Consider the following 17,568-nt stretch of genomic DNA (forward strand, 5'->3'; position numbering starts at 1 on the left):
CTGATAAAGCATGTTTTATACATTGCAAATGTTGGTAAAACTTTAAGCATGTTTAAGTAACAACCCAGAGAGGTAAAAACAGCAACATTTTTTGAAATGGGAAAATAATTTAATATCTTATACAGTACAGCAGATATTCAACAACAGCTTGCATAACTGTTAAAATTTATTTACAAAGAATCTAAAAACTACTACATCCACATATTCCAAAACAAGTATATCAATGAAATCCATCACTGATCCATAAAAGTTCCAGTTTTAACTATTCTTTACATCTGAATAAATACAATGAAATTTTACTCAAGTTCTATTACAATGAATGCATGCTTGCAAGTATATATAATGCAACTCAACTGATCTGATATTTTACTTAGAAATCTCACCTAACAGCAGATTTAGGTACAGAACCATAAATGAGAACACTAAGACCTCGGTAGAGTCCAAAGATGCCATGGTACTTAACAGTTTTGCGGATCACATCAAATATGCCTGTGTAACGAGGTTTAGCTGACTTCTCATCAAGCTGAAGCTGCGTTTTTACATATTCAGTTGGAAAAGTAATACAAATTTCTATGCCTCCAGTAATCCCACCTACATATAGAAATCAGATTTGGTCTTTGTTAAAATTCTAAAAATCAAATAAATATACACTAAAAGAAATGCTACAAAATTACTTTGTAAACAAACTTAAGATTTAAGAAATATAGCACCATTCAACATTAAAAATACAAACACTAAAATCAAATGAGAAATTTAACCCTTTTCTTACAGGAACTTCATAACAATTGTAACATTGACACCACAGTCAATAAATAATTTCAACAAAATTATCTAAGCATTCAAATTATATACAATAAAGTAAGGCATGTTATAAAGCAAATATAACAACTAAAGCAACTGAGACATCATTAACAACTATACTCGGGTCTACTAAGATAAGATGAATACTAGTAAAATGGAAGATCCAAAGGTTTAACATATTAAGTCGAAATACATTCATAAACAAGTCTTTTTTTAGCATTAACAATGGTTTTTATAATCTCTCTCACCAGCAAGGTCAAACATTTGGAGTTTTACATTTATTATTTACAATAACTTTACTTTTCAATTCATCAATTTGTGAATGAGCTTTTGATTAAATGCAAAATTATAGAAAGAATACATTAGAATAATTTTCAACAAATTTGGCTATGTAGTATATTAATCAGTGATGTCGAGAAAACCCACTTGTAGAGAAATATATATGTAAAATCGGCTCGTTTGGGTTGAGACAATATTTTACGTAGAAGAGCAAACAACGTTTCGACCTTCTTTGGTCATCGTCAGGTTCACAAAGAAAGGAAGAGGTAACTGACCGGAAGCTGACCACATGTTTGAAAGGGGTTGTGTAACTGAGTGTCAGAATGTAGAGGGTGGTGTTAGATGTTTGAATATATAATTTTATATTATTATATTTAATATAGGTATAAAGGTGTTCCTTTGTATTGGTTTATTTTGGGTTTAAGTTGTTGTATAAGTAAGGCTTCTTTAATTTTGTGTTTGTTTCTTTATTTAATATTTGAATGTTTTCTATGGTTATGTTGCGTTTATTTGACTTGTGGTTGTTGAACATGAAGTTTGTCTTCGTTGTGGTGAATTCTATGAGAGTTGCTAATTGGTTGCTGGGAATGTCTATAGATGGGTTAGAGTCTCGGATATAGAGTTCTAAGGCTATCTTGCAGGCTTCAGTGGTTGGAACTTCTGTAAAGAGGGATATAACATCAAAACTGGCCATTAAGGCTTTATGATTAATTGATTTAGATTAGACTTGAAATTAAAAGTCTTTGATGAATGAGCTTGCTGATGTTATATATTTGGAGAATGTCCATGCTATGTATTTACCAAGATTGTAATTAAACGATTCATATGTGGACATTATTGGTCGTAATGGACAATCTGATTTAGGAGATTTGGGGATGCCATATATTTGTGGTGTGCGTGAGTCGGTGTTTCGTAGGTAGGAATAAAGTGTTTGTGAAATTGTGTTGGCTTTTTTCATTTGTAGTAGTAATTTGTTCAGTTGCGTCTCCTGTGTCTTTGTTGGATTTGTGTGTATTGGTTTAAATTTGTTCGTGTCTGATTGGATGTTCTTCATTTTTTGGTTGTATTCATTCGTGTTCATTATGACTATAGCGTTACCTTTACCTGCTTTTAGAATTTTTATGTTTTTTGTCTTGTTTTAGGTTTTTAATGGAATTAATGTCTCTTTTTGTAAGATTATTTTTTAACTTTCTGTTTTGTGAAATTATGTTGATGGTTTTGTGAAAAAATTATTTGAAAAAATCATTTAAGATGTTGTTTTTAGGTGTTTCTGGGAAATATAAATTTTTAATTTTACCTGGGAAGTTTGGCTGTTGGATGTCAATAAAATTGTCTAAGTTGTCTTCTTTCTGTTGATTGTTTTTTGTTTTCTGTGGAAAGTATCACAAGTCTTCTGGCTAGACCTTCTAAACATGTTTTGATTTCCATGGAAATCCCAGGTAACCATATACTGCTGCATACCATATATTCCCGACACCAGCAGACAAATAACCAACATTTGGCAAAAACTAGTAACAAAATATGACATTCCAATTAATACCAAATTTATTCAAAAACTAGGCACAAAACTGAGGTCTATACTATGTAAACACTACACTGACAAACACCAAACCAACATTATTTATAAAATACAATGTGATAACTGCCACGACTTGTAATCAAAATGGTTTAACTTGACTTCAGAATAAATGCATCTGTGAAAGCCACAGCTCACATAGTGATATGACAAACCAACCATAAAGACCAATGAGCTTTCCAAACAAGTCAAGGATAAAATAATACAGAAGCTCAGATCAGGTGAAAGTTACAATATATAATTACAAAGTTGCTGATTATCCCTTTGAGAATGGTGAAGTCCATCGTTAAGAAGTGGAATGTACTTGACACCATTCAGCAATTACCCAGATCTGAATGCCAATATAAACTAAGCAATGAAAGCAGGATACTGGTGAGGGAAACCACTGCTAAACCAACAATGACTATAAAAGATTTGCAAAGCTCCATGTCTAAAGTTGGATTCAGTGTTCATGCATCAGCAATATCCTGTTCTCTACACAAAGCTGGCCTCTAAGGGAGAGTTGCAAGACAGAAACCAATACAGAGAAAGAATCATATCAACCCTCATATGGAGTTTTCAACAAAACATGTAAATGATGCTATAGACAAATAACAAGATTTTGTGGTCAGATGAGATAAAAATTGAACCTGCTGGTCTAACTTTAAAGTGCTATCTCTGACAAAATCACAAAACAAAACATCACTCAGTCAACACCATCCCAACTGTCAAGCATGGTGGTGGCAGCATCATGTTACCTGGATGCTTATCAGCATGGACTGGAAAGCTTGTTAGGATTGAGAGAAAGATGGATGATGCAAAGTACAAGAAAATCCTAGAGGAAAATCTATGAGTCAAACAGCAGTCTAAAATGGTTGAAAATTCATATTTCAGCAGGACAATGACCTGAGCACAAGGCCAAAGCCACACTGGAGTAGTCTGAAAAAAATAAAGTGAATATTTTAGAATGACCCAGTCAAAGTCCTGGCTTGAATCTAATAGAAAATTTAGGGTGAAACTTGAAGATTGGACTTTACCAACAATACATGATGAACTTGTCAGAATTGGAATGATGCTGTTGGGAAGAATGGCCAAACATTAACCTATCCTACTGTGTAAAGCTGGTTGAGACCTATTTAAAAAAACTGACACCAGTAATTTCTTCCAATGGTGCTTGAACCAAGTACTGACGTAGGGGACTAAATGCTTAAGTAATTAGTAAATTTCAGTTTGTATATTTTCTTTGCAAGTTTTGCTCACATTTGACCTCCTTCACACAACAGTGTTATGAACAGATGACAAAGAAAATGGGACCAAGTGGTTTAAAATGTCAAGGAGAACAGAGTGAAACTATTCCAGGACCTGTAAACAGTATCGCCAAAGTACTGGCTGAATCCTATATGATCCAGGGCAAGAGAAAGATGGTATACAACTTAATAGTAAATACAGAAAACTGTCCCCAACTTTGAACCAACCATATACATAGCTACCAATGAATGGTTCAATTCAGCAAAGAGAATATAGTTTTTCTAGTCTGTAGAATCTACCTTCTTCAGATGACTCAGAGAAAGATCACACTTAGGAATGGTAACATGCTATGAAGAAATGGGCCAAATATTAGTTTGTTTGTTTGTTCTGAAATTAAGCACAAAACTACACAATAAGCTAACTGTGCTCTGCCTACATTTGGTATTGAAACTCAATTTATAGCAATTTATACATGAAGCTGGCACTGGGTATATGTATGCCTGAATATAGAGGCCAAAAGGCAAAATAATGAACCATCTTTTACTGAATAGAACAACCCAACAAATACATTTCCAAGTGAAGTGATGTGGCAAACAGTTTAACAGCACACTGCAGAGAGAGTTGAAAATATCTAAGATGGAGAGGTTATTTGTGGGACTCTTATCTTTACAAACTCTGGACTGGCAAAGCGCAGAATGCTTCAGTGCAAAGTTGCTTGAAGCCCTCCGTGATAGTGAATGGTATCCAGCATTCTAAATACTGAAGGCCTGGCCAATCTTAGAGATTGAACATTCTCTTTCCCATGTGTTAGGAAGCAGCTTTAGCACATCATGCAGATTCACTTGTGGAATGAAAGTCAATTTGTGATTAAAAAAAAAGTTCCAAGAACTTTGTTGCAGGCACTATTGGAAGAATATTGTCACCTAGCCAAAGCTCAGGATGAGGATGCAATCCACACTGGTGACAAAAGTGCATGCAAATGATTTTCAAACCAGTGAAAAAAAAAATTTATGTGAGATTGTCAAATGCACAAGACGATTGAGAACAGTCTGAAATTGCCTTTTGATAAACTTCACATTTAACAGCTAACACAAAGTGTGGAAACTGTCAAAGTATAGACCATTTGCAACAGGTGAAAGAAGAAAGTGAGTGACAGCATCAATCTTAACACTGAAACGTGTAACACTCAAGACAGCCTTGAGGGATTCCAAGTTCCTATGGTAACAAACAAAAATGTAGAACTCACACAGACCTAGAATCACCTGTTGAATAAAAATGGCCAAATGAGCAGGCAAACTGTGGGACTGAGTCAAATAAAATTGTGTATCCACACATCACATCATAAGCTTTCTCAAGATTGAAGGATATTGAAATTATGTTTTCTCTCGAGAAAGACTTCCCTGATCAACATTTCATTTTAAATCACATGGTTTATGGTAGATGCTGTTGTCAGAACCCACACTAGGTGGGTGAGTGATTGGTTGGTTGGTTGATTCAAAAAACAATTGAGATGAGCACTGCCCATCCTCTCCAATGCTTTAAACAGCCAACTCAAAGCAATAGATCAATAGTTTGTTGGAATCTTGGGACCCATCTCAGGCTTAAAAAAGGATAGTATAACAGCCTGCAGCTGAACATTAGGAAAGACATCCTCCAGTCAAATCCAGTTGAAAACCAACCAGAAGAACTGAAAGAGATGAGATGAATGGTGCAGCATCTTACAATAAATGCCGTTAAGTCTGATTCATGTTCTGCCAGACTGCTGAAGAGCAATCCTCAGTTCCATCATGGTGAATGAGCAATTGTAGTTAGAGACCTATCTCCTGAAAAGAAAGTAGAAATATTTTTGCTCAATTCTTGATAGCAAATAATACTGGGGAGGAGACAAAAGAGCTAGAAAGATAGAAAAACCTTTCACAAGCATTTTAGTAATATAGGGGACATTGTCAACTTCACAGCCATGGGAGAGAAGGATCAAAATGGTTTAGAAGGTGGACAACCAAATGACCTTGAGAATCTTGTCCTGCAACTTTGAAGCTAGTGGAACTAATGATGCAGAAGGTGAACTAAATCCAAGATTACCTCTGGCTTTCACACGACCTGCCAAGCATGGGCACAAGCCTACTGATAAACACTGCAGTTACAAAGAGAGGGATACTATCAAAAGGTCTCCCCGACTTGTTTTTCAGCCTTCCATGCCTCTTGGCAGGTAGGAATCCACTATGGAGAAGGATACTGCAAAAATTTTGTTGAGTTCACAGGAATAGAACAAGCAGCTGCCTGGTCTATATAGTCTGTCACTGCTCCCATGCAGCCGTCAATAGATGGCAGACAGAAATTGCAGGATGAAATTTCAAGAGTGTATTGAAAAAGAGCCAGTTGGCCTGGTCCAAGGGTCAGGTGCCACTGACCATGGCCAGTTCCCTGCAAGATGATGGAAAAATTATCACTTCCACATGGGTCACTCTCTACAAATAGAGTAACTTGAATACAGGACCACAGTCCATGTATGGAACAGACACAGTGGTGATAGTGCTAGAGCAGATAGATTTAACTGTGGTGTTGGCAAGCTCGTTCCTGTGAATACCGATGTGACCCAGCATCCAGAAAAACTGAATAGAAGTAGATGTTAAAGATAAATGGGCCAGCTGGTTTTGAATATCGGCAAGAACAGGATGTGAACTAGCATGAAGTGATTCCAGGGCCAGTAAAAAACTGAGCGAATCAGTATAAATACTGCAGTTTGAGTACTGCTTAGCTTTTATGTGACCTAGGGCAAGAGAAATGGCATGCAGTTCAGCAGTGAGCAAAGAAGCTCTAGAGGGGATTCAGTGCACAACCACCAAACCATGTCAGAGCCCACACAATCACCTGATTTTGAACCATCTGTATAAATAGGAATGGAAGGATGGTTCAAAAAATGTTCAGCAAATAACAGACAGCATTTCCAATCGGGAGTGTCTGCTTTTCTCAGATGACTTAAAGATAGGTCACATTTGGGAACTGTAAGAAGCCATGGTGGGATAGGACAACCAGTGGAAATGGTAATATTATCCAAGGATAGAGCCAATTCATCCAACTGCACCAGCATACAGAGGCCAAAAGAAGCAATGGCAAATCATCTGTTCTGAAAATGTATGGCTCACCAAAGAAGGAAAAAAACAACCCCAGGTGGAATGCTTTAGTAAGGAATGAAGTTTCGAAGCATATAGTAAAGACAGTTGCAAACAGCAGAGTTGCAGAGAAGGTTCATGAGACTATGTATAAGCTCTGAGCTGGGGAAGTGCAGAAAGCCCCAGTGCAGAGCCAAAGTTCTTGATGATGAGTAGGGTCTAGCATCTTTAAGGCTGATGGTCTAGCAGAGCCATTGACCATTGATCCATAGTTGAGTTTTGATCGAATCAGAGCACGATATATCTTAAGCACAGAATGTCGATCCACTCCCCAAATGGTGGAAGAGAGGACATGGAGGATATTCAGTGCTCTTGTACATTTGATGTGTAGCTGCTTGATATGTGGTATAAAGGTTAGCTTTCAGTCAAAGATAAGCCCAAGAACTTGGTCTCAGAGACCACAGGCAGCACAACTTCACCAACATGAAGTTCAGGATCAGGGTGAATACCCCGTTGGCAGCAAAAGTCCATGCAAACGGTTTTAGAGAGAGAGAAGGTAAAGCCATTTGCTGTGGCCCACTTCAGTAAACAATTGAGGACAGTCTATAGCTGCTGCTCAATATACCTCATGTTTGAAATGTGAAAGTCGTAGACATAGAGCCTATTTGCAACAGTGGGAGGGAGTTGTTCAGTGATGGCATTAATTTTTATACTATAAAGTGTGGGACCCAGAACACAGCCCTGAGGGACTCCAAGTTCCTGTAGAAAAGAATGGGTAAGTGTTTAACCCACACAAACTTGGAATCTCCTGTCCATTAAACAATTTTTAATAAAAATAGGCAAATAGCCACGTAACCCATATATATGGAGGTCTCTCAAAATGCCATACCTTCATTTTGTATAATAAGCTACTGGATGAGCATGAGGAGGTTGTTTGATTTGAGAAACCAAACAAGATGAGCATTAACCATCCTCTATAAGGCCTTACAGAGACAGGTCATCAAAGCAATTGGACGGAAGTTTGAAGAATCTTGGGATCCTTCCCAGGCTTGGAAAAAGGCAGGACAATAGCCTGGTGCCAGGCATCAGGAAAAACATTCTCCTGCCACATCCGATTAAAAACAACGAGAATAATAGCAAGAGAAGCAGGAAATAGATGGTGCAGCATCTCATAGTGTATATCATCAGGTCCAACCAATGTACTGCCAGACTGAAGAAGGGCCAGTTTGAGTTCCACCAGTGTAAAGGGATGATTACAGTCATAGAGACAATCAGCTTGAAAAGAAAGAGGTGATTGCTCTGCCCGAGTCTTGATGGCTAAGAGAGTGGAAGAAGAAGCAGAAGTGTTAGATACCTAGCAAAAGCTTTCAACTAGAGTATTGGCAATGCTCTGAGTATCAGTTACTTCCTGGCCATTAGAGAGCAAGATTGAGAGGAGGACAAAATGATATTGCCCACTGACCTTTTGAATCTTGTCCCAAATGACTTTGGAACTGGTGGAAGAGGAAATGGTGGTTGTGAACTGAATCCAAGATTCCTTCTGGTTTTGATGACTTACCCATCGAGCATGTGCACGGGCTCACTGGAAAGCGATGCAGTTTGAGAGTGTGGGATATCTATGGAAAGTATCCCAAAATCGTTTTTGAGCCTTCCATGCCATGTATCAGACAGGCTTCCACCATGAATGAGGATATAGTGGAAAATGTGTTAAGGTTTTAGGAATACACTGAGCAGCTGCTTGTACAGGGTGTTTGGAAAGTCGCTGTGCAGTTTTGTAATTAAATTTTATTCAGTCCATTTCAAGCCAGCAACTGATAGCAGTATTTAGAAACAAAATAAGAAGGATCCAGGCCTGTATTGATGCCAACGGGGTCACTTTCAACACTGTTTATAATTGTCATTCATATTTACCTCCTGTATTCTATACTGATACATGTCTGTTAATAAATATATAAGTGCACAGTGACTTTCTGAACACCCTGTATAATACAGTCAGTTACTGCTACCACACAGTCATCTCTTGATGACTTACAGACGAATAGCAAGATAGCAAGATCTATTTCCATGAGAGCAGTGAAAGAGAGCCAATTTGCCTGATCCAGCTTTCACCAGGGTAAGTGGGTTAGGTGGTGTCGATCATGGCCAGTCTCTCTTATAGGAAAATGATCACTGCCTCATGGATTATTGTCAACCCTCCATGAAAAATGAGAAAATAATGAAGGGGAATAAATTGAGAGCTCAATAGCAGTAAAGGAGTGACTAGGTGCATGGAAATAAGTAGAAGAACCAGTATTGAAAAGAGAAAGGTTGTGATCAGAGAGCATACACTCTGCAGAGTGACCCCTCCTATCAATATCAGCACTTCTCCAGAGGGGATGATGTCCATTAAAGTCTTCCAGGATGAAAAAGGGAGATGTCAACTGTTCAATGAGAGCCTCAAGGTCTGATTGATCATATGTCTCTCCAGATGACAGGTAGAGAGAACAAACAGTGATGGTATGACCCAAGGAAACAGTGATGCCTACAGCCTCCAAGGGTGTGTTGAGTAGCAAAGACAGGATGGGCACATGCTGATCAACCAACAGTGCCACATGGCAAACACATGGATGGATGTTTAGACCTCAGAGGAGGTAAACTGAAAAGACAGCCTTCTCTGGGAGGTCCTCTCACTATGTACAGGCATGCACAACAAGGGATAACTTATATAAGACCAACAAAATACATGAAAAAACTTTATTCTTTGTTATAGATACTTTTTTTTTTAATCTATAAACTTTTATACATCAAATATAACACACACACAGATTTCATGATTTTCATACTTACAGACCAACTGGTTTGATCTCATGCTTTCTGACTTTGAGACAAACTTCCCTTGACTACTGAAAGAAGAAATTCAAGTATATGAAGCTCATGGAAAGTAGATTATATGTCATAGGTAAAGTTTCAATGAGATGAAGAGAACGATGCTCCTAAGGGTCAATACAAAAGCATCAGCATGAACAAGAATCTTGAGAAAGGAAGTAAAGGGAAGAAAATTTATGTACCATAATAGCTCAAAACTCACTGAAGACAAATAGAAAGAGAAAAAGAATATCACATACCTGAGCAAGCAAAGGACAAAGGTGCAATTACCTGTTTCTCATCAGGAAGAGAAGAAACAGAAAAAGGGCAGGGAGTTAAAAAAAAAAAAGGGTTGGCCAAAATTATCAAAACTTGTTGTATGCTTATTTGAAATAACAGAAAAACTAGTTTCAGAAACTTGGATTGAAGATGAAGGGAGAACAGAACCAACTAAACGGTGCATAATACCATTAAGATCACTGACCCTTAGAGTGCCTTCATTCACCTCTGATACTGCAAGATTGGGCTCTTTAACTTTGACTCTAGAAAGTGGAGGAAATTAAAATTTGGAAATTCATTATGAAAATCATTCTTGAAACTTTTTTTGATCATTATTTTACAGTAAAACTACTTATGTACAAACAAGAACAGACAAAAAGGTTTAAATGAAAGTAAAAGAACAAAAGCAATGAAAAATTCAATGCTTCTGAAAATAAAGTGGCAGTTTTGAATACATCTGAATGCATGCAGTACTGAAGAGAGGATAAACCTTTGTTCAAATACTAGTGCTCACAGAGATTACTAAACTCGGAGGATGTGTTACTCTCCTATTAGTGAAGAACTACATCTAATGATTACTTGTTGGGGTAAGAGCTTCATTCAAGGCTTGCAGTATGTGCAAAAATCTTCACATCAATATTAAACTTTTATTTTCAGTTTTACCCAAAAATGCAAATAATTTCAGTTATGTAAAAATAGTAAACAGTTTTGTTTGTTTTTTTACCAGACCTCCACTTAGTATGGTTAGTAAATCTTTGCTTTGTCAAACATGAGCATTTTGGTAGTTATTCTGAGAACATGTTGCACGTGAATCTCCAAAGCTGCAAAGAAAACTCATCAATTCTCATAAAAATTGCAATTTAAATAATAACAATATTTATATTTTGGAATTAGCATTGAGGTGTGAAGACTACAAAGCTATAGAAAGCATTTTGCATTATATTAGATATTACCATATTAGAGAACACAATGAAATTTGATAAACAGTGCCATTTCTTTGATTGTCTCGTCAAAGAATCATTTATAAAAACATTAAGTACTGTAGTAATAACATCTTAATTGTTAGTAAAAATTTTTTTATCACCAGACAATAGCAACCCCACCTAGTGTTAATGAGTGGTTTTAAGATGTAGTCTTACATAAAAAACCCTTCAGTAAAACTTCAAAAATGGTAGTGCTTAGCTGTTTTTTTATATAAATGTGTGACAAGGAAATATTGCTCATATTATAATTGCTAAGAAAGTGCCAAATGAATCCAAAATATACAGATTCAGAACATGCATGTAACAATGCATGAACTTGGCCAAAGCATTTTCTTTTAAAGCATGAATAACACTTCCACTGTAAACTCCTTTCATATTTGAGGCACTATAATAAATGCTGGGCTCTTCGTTTCTCAATATCAAGATCCAAGTATGATACATTTTCAGAGGCAGAATTTATTATTAACTATGTGCTTTTGTTGTAGAAGCCTACAAATCATTCTTAATTTGTAGAAATCACTATCTATCCTCATATATAAATACACATACATTTTGAAGTCTTTCATTATTGAGATCAGCTCATTTTAAAACTTACCTTGAACATTTCTAAAAGATTTATCAAATCTTTCCAAAAAGTGTTTAATAAGTTTCCATTTGATCTCAGTTCTGTAAACTCTTAAATGTTATCCCAATTATTTGAATTTGTAATTTCATCATGGCCACACAGCCTTCAAAAACTACCTGTTTCCTTCCATTAATTGGCATGTTCTATATTTATTTTGTAAGTAATACTACATGTCTTTTGGAAACTTTGTGAATAGAAAGTTTCACAACTGCAAAATTGATGGTATTGGTAAGAATGAAAGCAAAGATGAACTCTGACTAATTATTTGTTCTCATCTGACATGGACCCACTTCTAATAAGTTCGAACAGTTACAATATTAATATTAAATTTGTTAGAAGTTTGAAGGCTTTCTATAAAATATTTCTTTGGATTATAAAGTATGGAAATGTAAACAAGACCAGAGACATTAAGACTTGAAAGCCAAAATGCTTGCCTTTCTGTTTGGGAAAATTTCATTTCATATCTAGGGAACATGAAAAGACCATTTGGCCCATCTCGGCCATACTCTTTCCTACTAACACCCTACTCTAAGCTACATCAAGTTTTTCTTGTACAATCTTAATTTCTAAAATACTCATACAGTCTCAGCTTTAATTCAGTTTCTACCATATTTGAAAGCAAACTATTCTATGTGCCATCCACTTCAAAAGTAACAATGCCTTAATTAAAACCATGCCTCAGTTATCCCATATTGATGTTACCAGTGGGAAGTACCTCAGGAATCAGTGTACAACTTTTGCTTTCTTTGATTCCTATCAGTGATATATATGAAGGAATGGCAAATCCATTAGTTAAATTTCCTAATGATATTATAATCTTTGGTGTTGCTACTTTACAAAAAAACTTGGATCATTTGCTAAGTTTGGCAAAAAAAATGGCACATGGTTTTTAATTATAATAAATGCAAGGTAATACAGTTTGAATTATACGTAAAGTTCTGTCAGAAGATAAGGATTTTAGTTTCTGATTGATCAGTTACTTAAGCCATCCAAACAGTTTGCTGTTGCTTGTAGTAGGGCACATACAATTTTTTATTGTATGTAGCCAAGTTAATATTTTCCTCATGCAAATCCCTCATTTGGAATATTGTGTTCAGTCTTGGGATAATTACATTAAGAAGGGCAATGAATTGTTGGAAAAGATTCAAATGAGGAATACTAGGATGATACCTGAGATGGTAAACTTGTAATACAAGTAAAAGCATTTAAGATCTCTGAAACTGAAATCATTTTCTATAGAAAAGGAAATGAAGAGTTTGAAGAAATCTCATTGAAACACTTAAGACAAACTGTTTGTTAAACAAATTGGCAGAGTCACTGCATAATCTTTTTGTTGTTAATGGTGTAAATTATAAGACAAAAATTTCAGCAGAATCGGTTATTCTTCCAAGAGCATAAGTTTTTGAAATGGCCTGTCTTTAGATATGATGGATGAAGCATATTTAAGGGATGCTTAATGAGTATATCAATTATAACAGCCAGTTAGGAATTTAGTTGTTTTTTTGTGTAAATAGGACAGCCAAGATAAACCAGTAAATCCCTTATTGTCCTTAAATATTATGTTATGTACAAGCGCTTTACTACTAGCAAGAAAGCACTGCCTTAGTGACTTTTTCACAATACCCAGATCTTTCAAAAACTATACTGAGTGGATTCCTGTCTATATTAAACAACTGATCCAAATTGCAATCAAAAACATCTTACTCTTACTATAATTAAAAGTCACTTGCCAAATACTTATGTAAACAACCAATTCATGTCATTGTGAAGTATTCCAACATGTTCAATACAGTTAAAATTAAACATTTCAAAGACACATTTTATTAAATTTATGATAATGACCCAAAACCTTTACAAATTAATCCATTTATTCTGTATACAAGGAAAAAAAAAAAAGTCAAATTTAACAAATGTTTAATTTTAAGCTACCTAATCACTAACCTGCCAAGATTCCTTTTAGAGTTTTTTGAGAAGGAAGAATAGAGGTTGCTGAAAGTGCAGCACCTGATGACACCATGGTTGGTCGCTCAAATGGATTCACAAAACGACTTTTATTGCGATCCATAACTCCTTTGCTATCTGCTATTAAATGATGTTCTTCAAATTATAGTGAATTATAGTTTTCAAAGACAAGTTTTAACTGTGTGCTAAATTAATGATTTACTTTACTCTCAAACTTGCATATTACATATGTTAGCTTACCTCAGTATATTGGCTTATAACAATAGTACTTACATTCCCAAAATTCTAAGTAATAAACAATTTCATTAATAAAATTATTCAGTTAAAAGCATTTAACGAAAAGAACAGTTTTGGTGACAAGTATTTGTAACACAGAAGATTCGTTTCATTCAGGATGACTTAGAGTAAGTTAATTAAATGATATGTTAAATGAAACTTATAATTTTCACCTTTTAAAATATATGAGCCTAAGAATTTAACTTAAAATTGAAAATGATACATTCTAAGTTTGATTTCCTTAAACATTAAAGTTGGGACAATGCTTGGGTAACGACATTATCAGTATGATAAATATTATCTGTTTTGTTTATACTATAATTAAAAACATGGTGTTTTAAAATTTTTCATACTTACACTAAACACAAAAACTTGAAAATCTCAAAATTATTTATGAAATTATTGTCAATTCTGCGCTTCTTATATTCCAATTTTACAAACAAGTGGTGAAGCGCTGAAAATGTTGAACTCAAACTGAAACAGATTAACAGCAACTAACATTAATTATCTAACAAAAATTCTCACAAACATAACTAATAGTATTTTGACCTACTTTATTTTCTAAACGAAAATATGTGTCCTCAAACCGACTGATATCACAAGTTTTTCCTTTTAATCCATGATTGGTCTAGAGAACTACACCTCCATCCTATCAAACGTCCAGATTCTTGTCACCTAAACCTAAGAAGGTCAACACGGTAAATGACGTGTTTAGCGCCACGGCATGAACAGTTTCTCAATCAATTAATGACGACCAGATAAAAGCTACTTTAACATTTATATGCCACTTTTTTTTCGGTCTCTACCAAGCATTTCCACAAGAATAATAATTTTATACTTCTTGGATTAGAGTGGTTCATATTTAGTTACTTCTGGTTTAGGCTTGAATAATAGTAGAGTTAAATGGTATCTGATTGAAGTGTTGAAGATGCGGGATCGCAATCTTTTTCTGCACTTGATAATGAAAATAAAACGATAAAACCCATATAACCAGAGTGCTTTCTAAATGTGCTCCTTGAAGAAGAAAGATTAATCTTACGAAAGCATTCAAGTTATAAGGTTTAATCTTTTTATATTAAACTTCTTGAACCTACAGTTTTTCTAACATGATAATGATAATGGTAGGAAAGAAAACAAATTTTTATTAAAGTAAGAGTCATCTTCAGTCGAGAGTTGTTGGCCTTTAGAATGAGTTTCCTTCAGATGTTGTGAATGTAGTACTTTAAGAGATGTTTTGGTAAATATTTACATTATAAGGGTTGTCTTTGACCTTTTTAATTGACGAACTGACCCATAGGTGTCCTTAATCTTTGTATTCGTTAAAGTGGCTACTAATATAGTAATTTCATTCGACAAGAAAACGATGAATTGCAAAAATAAGCTTGTCGTAGCTTGCAATGAATTATTTATTTCTTAACAGATGATATGAATACTGCACATTCTACAACATCATTTTAAAAATATTCAGGTCTGCTTAACTGACTGGTAACAGGTTCACAGAAATACATTGAAATTAAGAATTTTCAGGGTAGATTGTCAGTCTTTAATTCGTGAATTGCAGTTTGTCTTGCATTATAACTGTACTTATTTATGCAAAATTTTGACAATAATAATAATCAACAGATAATAGATTTTCTTTCACATTTTGCACTGATACGCAACAGTAGGCATCTCCATATTTATTCTGACTGTTTATTTTAAAGGTTTCTTCTGAAGTCTGCATGGAAGAGACAACATTCTGGCAGAGAAAGAGTATAATAAAACAAGTTGTGCCCTTCTGTCAGAAGAGGTAGAAGAGAGAAAATACCCTTGGAAATAACTGGATAGTTAATTTAAAGTTGTATAAAAGCGTTGATAAAAAGAAATGGCTTTAATGTAATCATGATTAAAATGTAGTTGGAGAGGCGTGTATACCCAAACAAGCGAAAAACCTTCATAACAAATCCAGTTTTACTTTAGTCCAAGCTGGACAGCGTATTCTATGACTGGGTGGATGTGAGTTTTGTATATTTTAAGTATACTGTCAGCTGATATTCCATGGTTTTTGCCTTTTAGACACCTTACATAGTTCGTGCGTTGTCATATATTTGGTTTTATGTTATTTATACATTTAACCCACATAACTTATGATCGTAGGCCAGGAAAAAGTTTTTAGCTGATGTTATCATTTGGAGGAGTATGTCACTCATGTACAGTTCAGTGACTTTTTGTTGTTATTATTGTTTTTAGTTTTGTTAGTTATGTAAATACTAATAGTTGGTTTTTCAGGACACTTATTCCGATACGATATTTTTTACACCATTCTACTTTTCGGTTCTATTACGGTTTTAAGTTGATGGCATCTATTGCTGGGGTTGGTGCACTCTTCGAAATGGAAACATTATCTACAAGTTGTGATACATATCCTTTGTTTGGGTCCTCTAAAAACATATTATTAACAAACATGATAAATAAAATAGAGCTTACCATCCCTTGCTTGAGGAACACCTGCTTCAGGATTAAAGTACGTCAAGGAGGTCCTCTGTACACTAACTCTACATTTTCTATCTTTCAGAAAATTGGATAACCACGAATAACATAGCACGGTAGTTCTAATACATTTAGTTAATCCAGTTAAGTGATCTGTTATTAGTCTGAGCCTTCTTAATCCGTTTTTGATTTCCAGTAATTTTGAGGTGACTTTTGGATAACTAGAGAGTCTGTTACTTATTAATCGTTCCAGAATTTTGCCTAAACAACTGGTGAGGCTGATTGAATGGTAAATATTCGGTTTATTAGCGCTTTAGGGAACATTAAGAAATTTGCTTGCTTCCAAAGAACTGGGATGAATTCAGAATTTCGTGTTTTTTTGCTTTTTTTTATTAATTTCACGCAAAGCTGCACGAGGGCTATCTGTGCTAGCCGTCCCTAATTTAATAGTGTAAGACTAGAGGGAAGGCAGCTTGTCATCACTCCTCACCTCCAACTCTTGAGCTGCTCTTTTACCAACGAATAGAGGAAAGGCAGCTATTCATCGCCACCCACCACAAGCTCTTGGGCCACTATTTGCTAACGAATAGTGGGATTGAGCGTACATTATAACGTCCCCACGACTGAAAGGGCAAACATGTTTAGTAACAGATTACGAGTCGATCGTCTTAACCACCTGACCATGCTGGGCCATTATTCAGCATTTAATGTTATGTTACAAAGCGCTCTTATATGGTCAAGCAATGTCTGAGTGCCTTTTTTGAGGAGTATGGCTTGAATGCCATTTTCTCTTGGAGCTCTGTTTTCGTGGCATTTACGGATTGCATCACTTCTACTTTTGTTGTGTGTTTTGTTACCTGTGTTCGTTTTTATTTTTTTCTCTACCTTTGTTGAAAAATTAGGTTCATACCAATATAAATTTTGTGCTGTGTTTATTAACTTGTTTGTAGAAGTGTGTGGTCATGTCTGCATCTGTGTGTTTTAAATGTACTTTGTAAATTTACTGTTGTATGTATGTGTTTATGTGTTGTTTTTTTTCTGCTGTTTGTGAACCATTTTAGATGTGAACAGAATTTTTGGGCATCTGCTGTTTCATTTAGTTTAGAGCAGTTCTGGTCCTATTGTTCTTGTTGT

General features: G+C 35.2%; 1 protein-coding gene across 4 annotated transcripts in view; it reads right to left on the reverse strand.

The window, feature by feature from the left end:
* Window positions 1–14,658, reverse strand: part of sea (mitochondrial citrate transporter scheggia) — a 42,710-nt gene extending 28,052 nt beyond the window's left edge. The window contains exons 1-3 of one of the 4 annotated variants that reach the window (XM_076498099.1): window positions 14,519–14,658; window positions 13,669–13,806; window positions 384–591 (exon numbers count right to left, since the gene is read on the reverse strand). In XM_076498099.1, coding sequence (XP_076354214.1) covers window positions 384–591; window positions 13,669–13,792 — 332 coding nt within the window. In that variant the 5' untranslated portion in view covers window positions 13,793–13,806; window positions 14,519–14,658. Of the gene's footprint in view, window positions 1–383; window positions 592–13,668; window positions 13,810–14,322 lie in introns of all 4 variants that reach the window. The other 3 variants (XM_076498096.1, XM_076498097.1, XM_076498098.1) reach the window with 3 other exon arrangements.
* Between the last annotated feature and the right edge of the window lie 2,910 nt (window positions 14,659–17,568).

The sequence above is a fragment of the Tachypleus tridentatus genome, chromosome 4 (assembly GCF_004210375.1).
Source record: "Tachypleus tridentatus isolate NWPU-2018 chromosome 4, ASM421037v1, whole genome shotgun sequence".
Classification (NCBI taxonomy): Eukaryota; Metazoa; Arthropoda; class Merostomata; order Xiphosura; family Limulidae; genus Tachypleus; species Tachypleus tridentatus.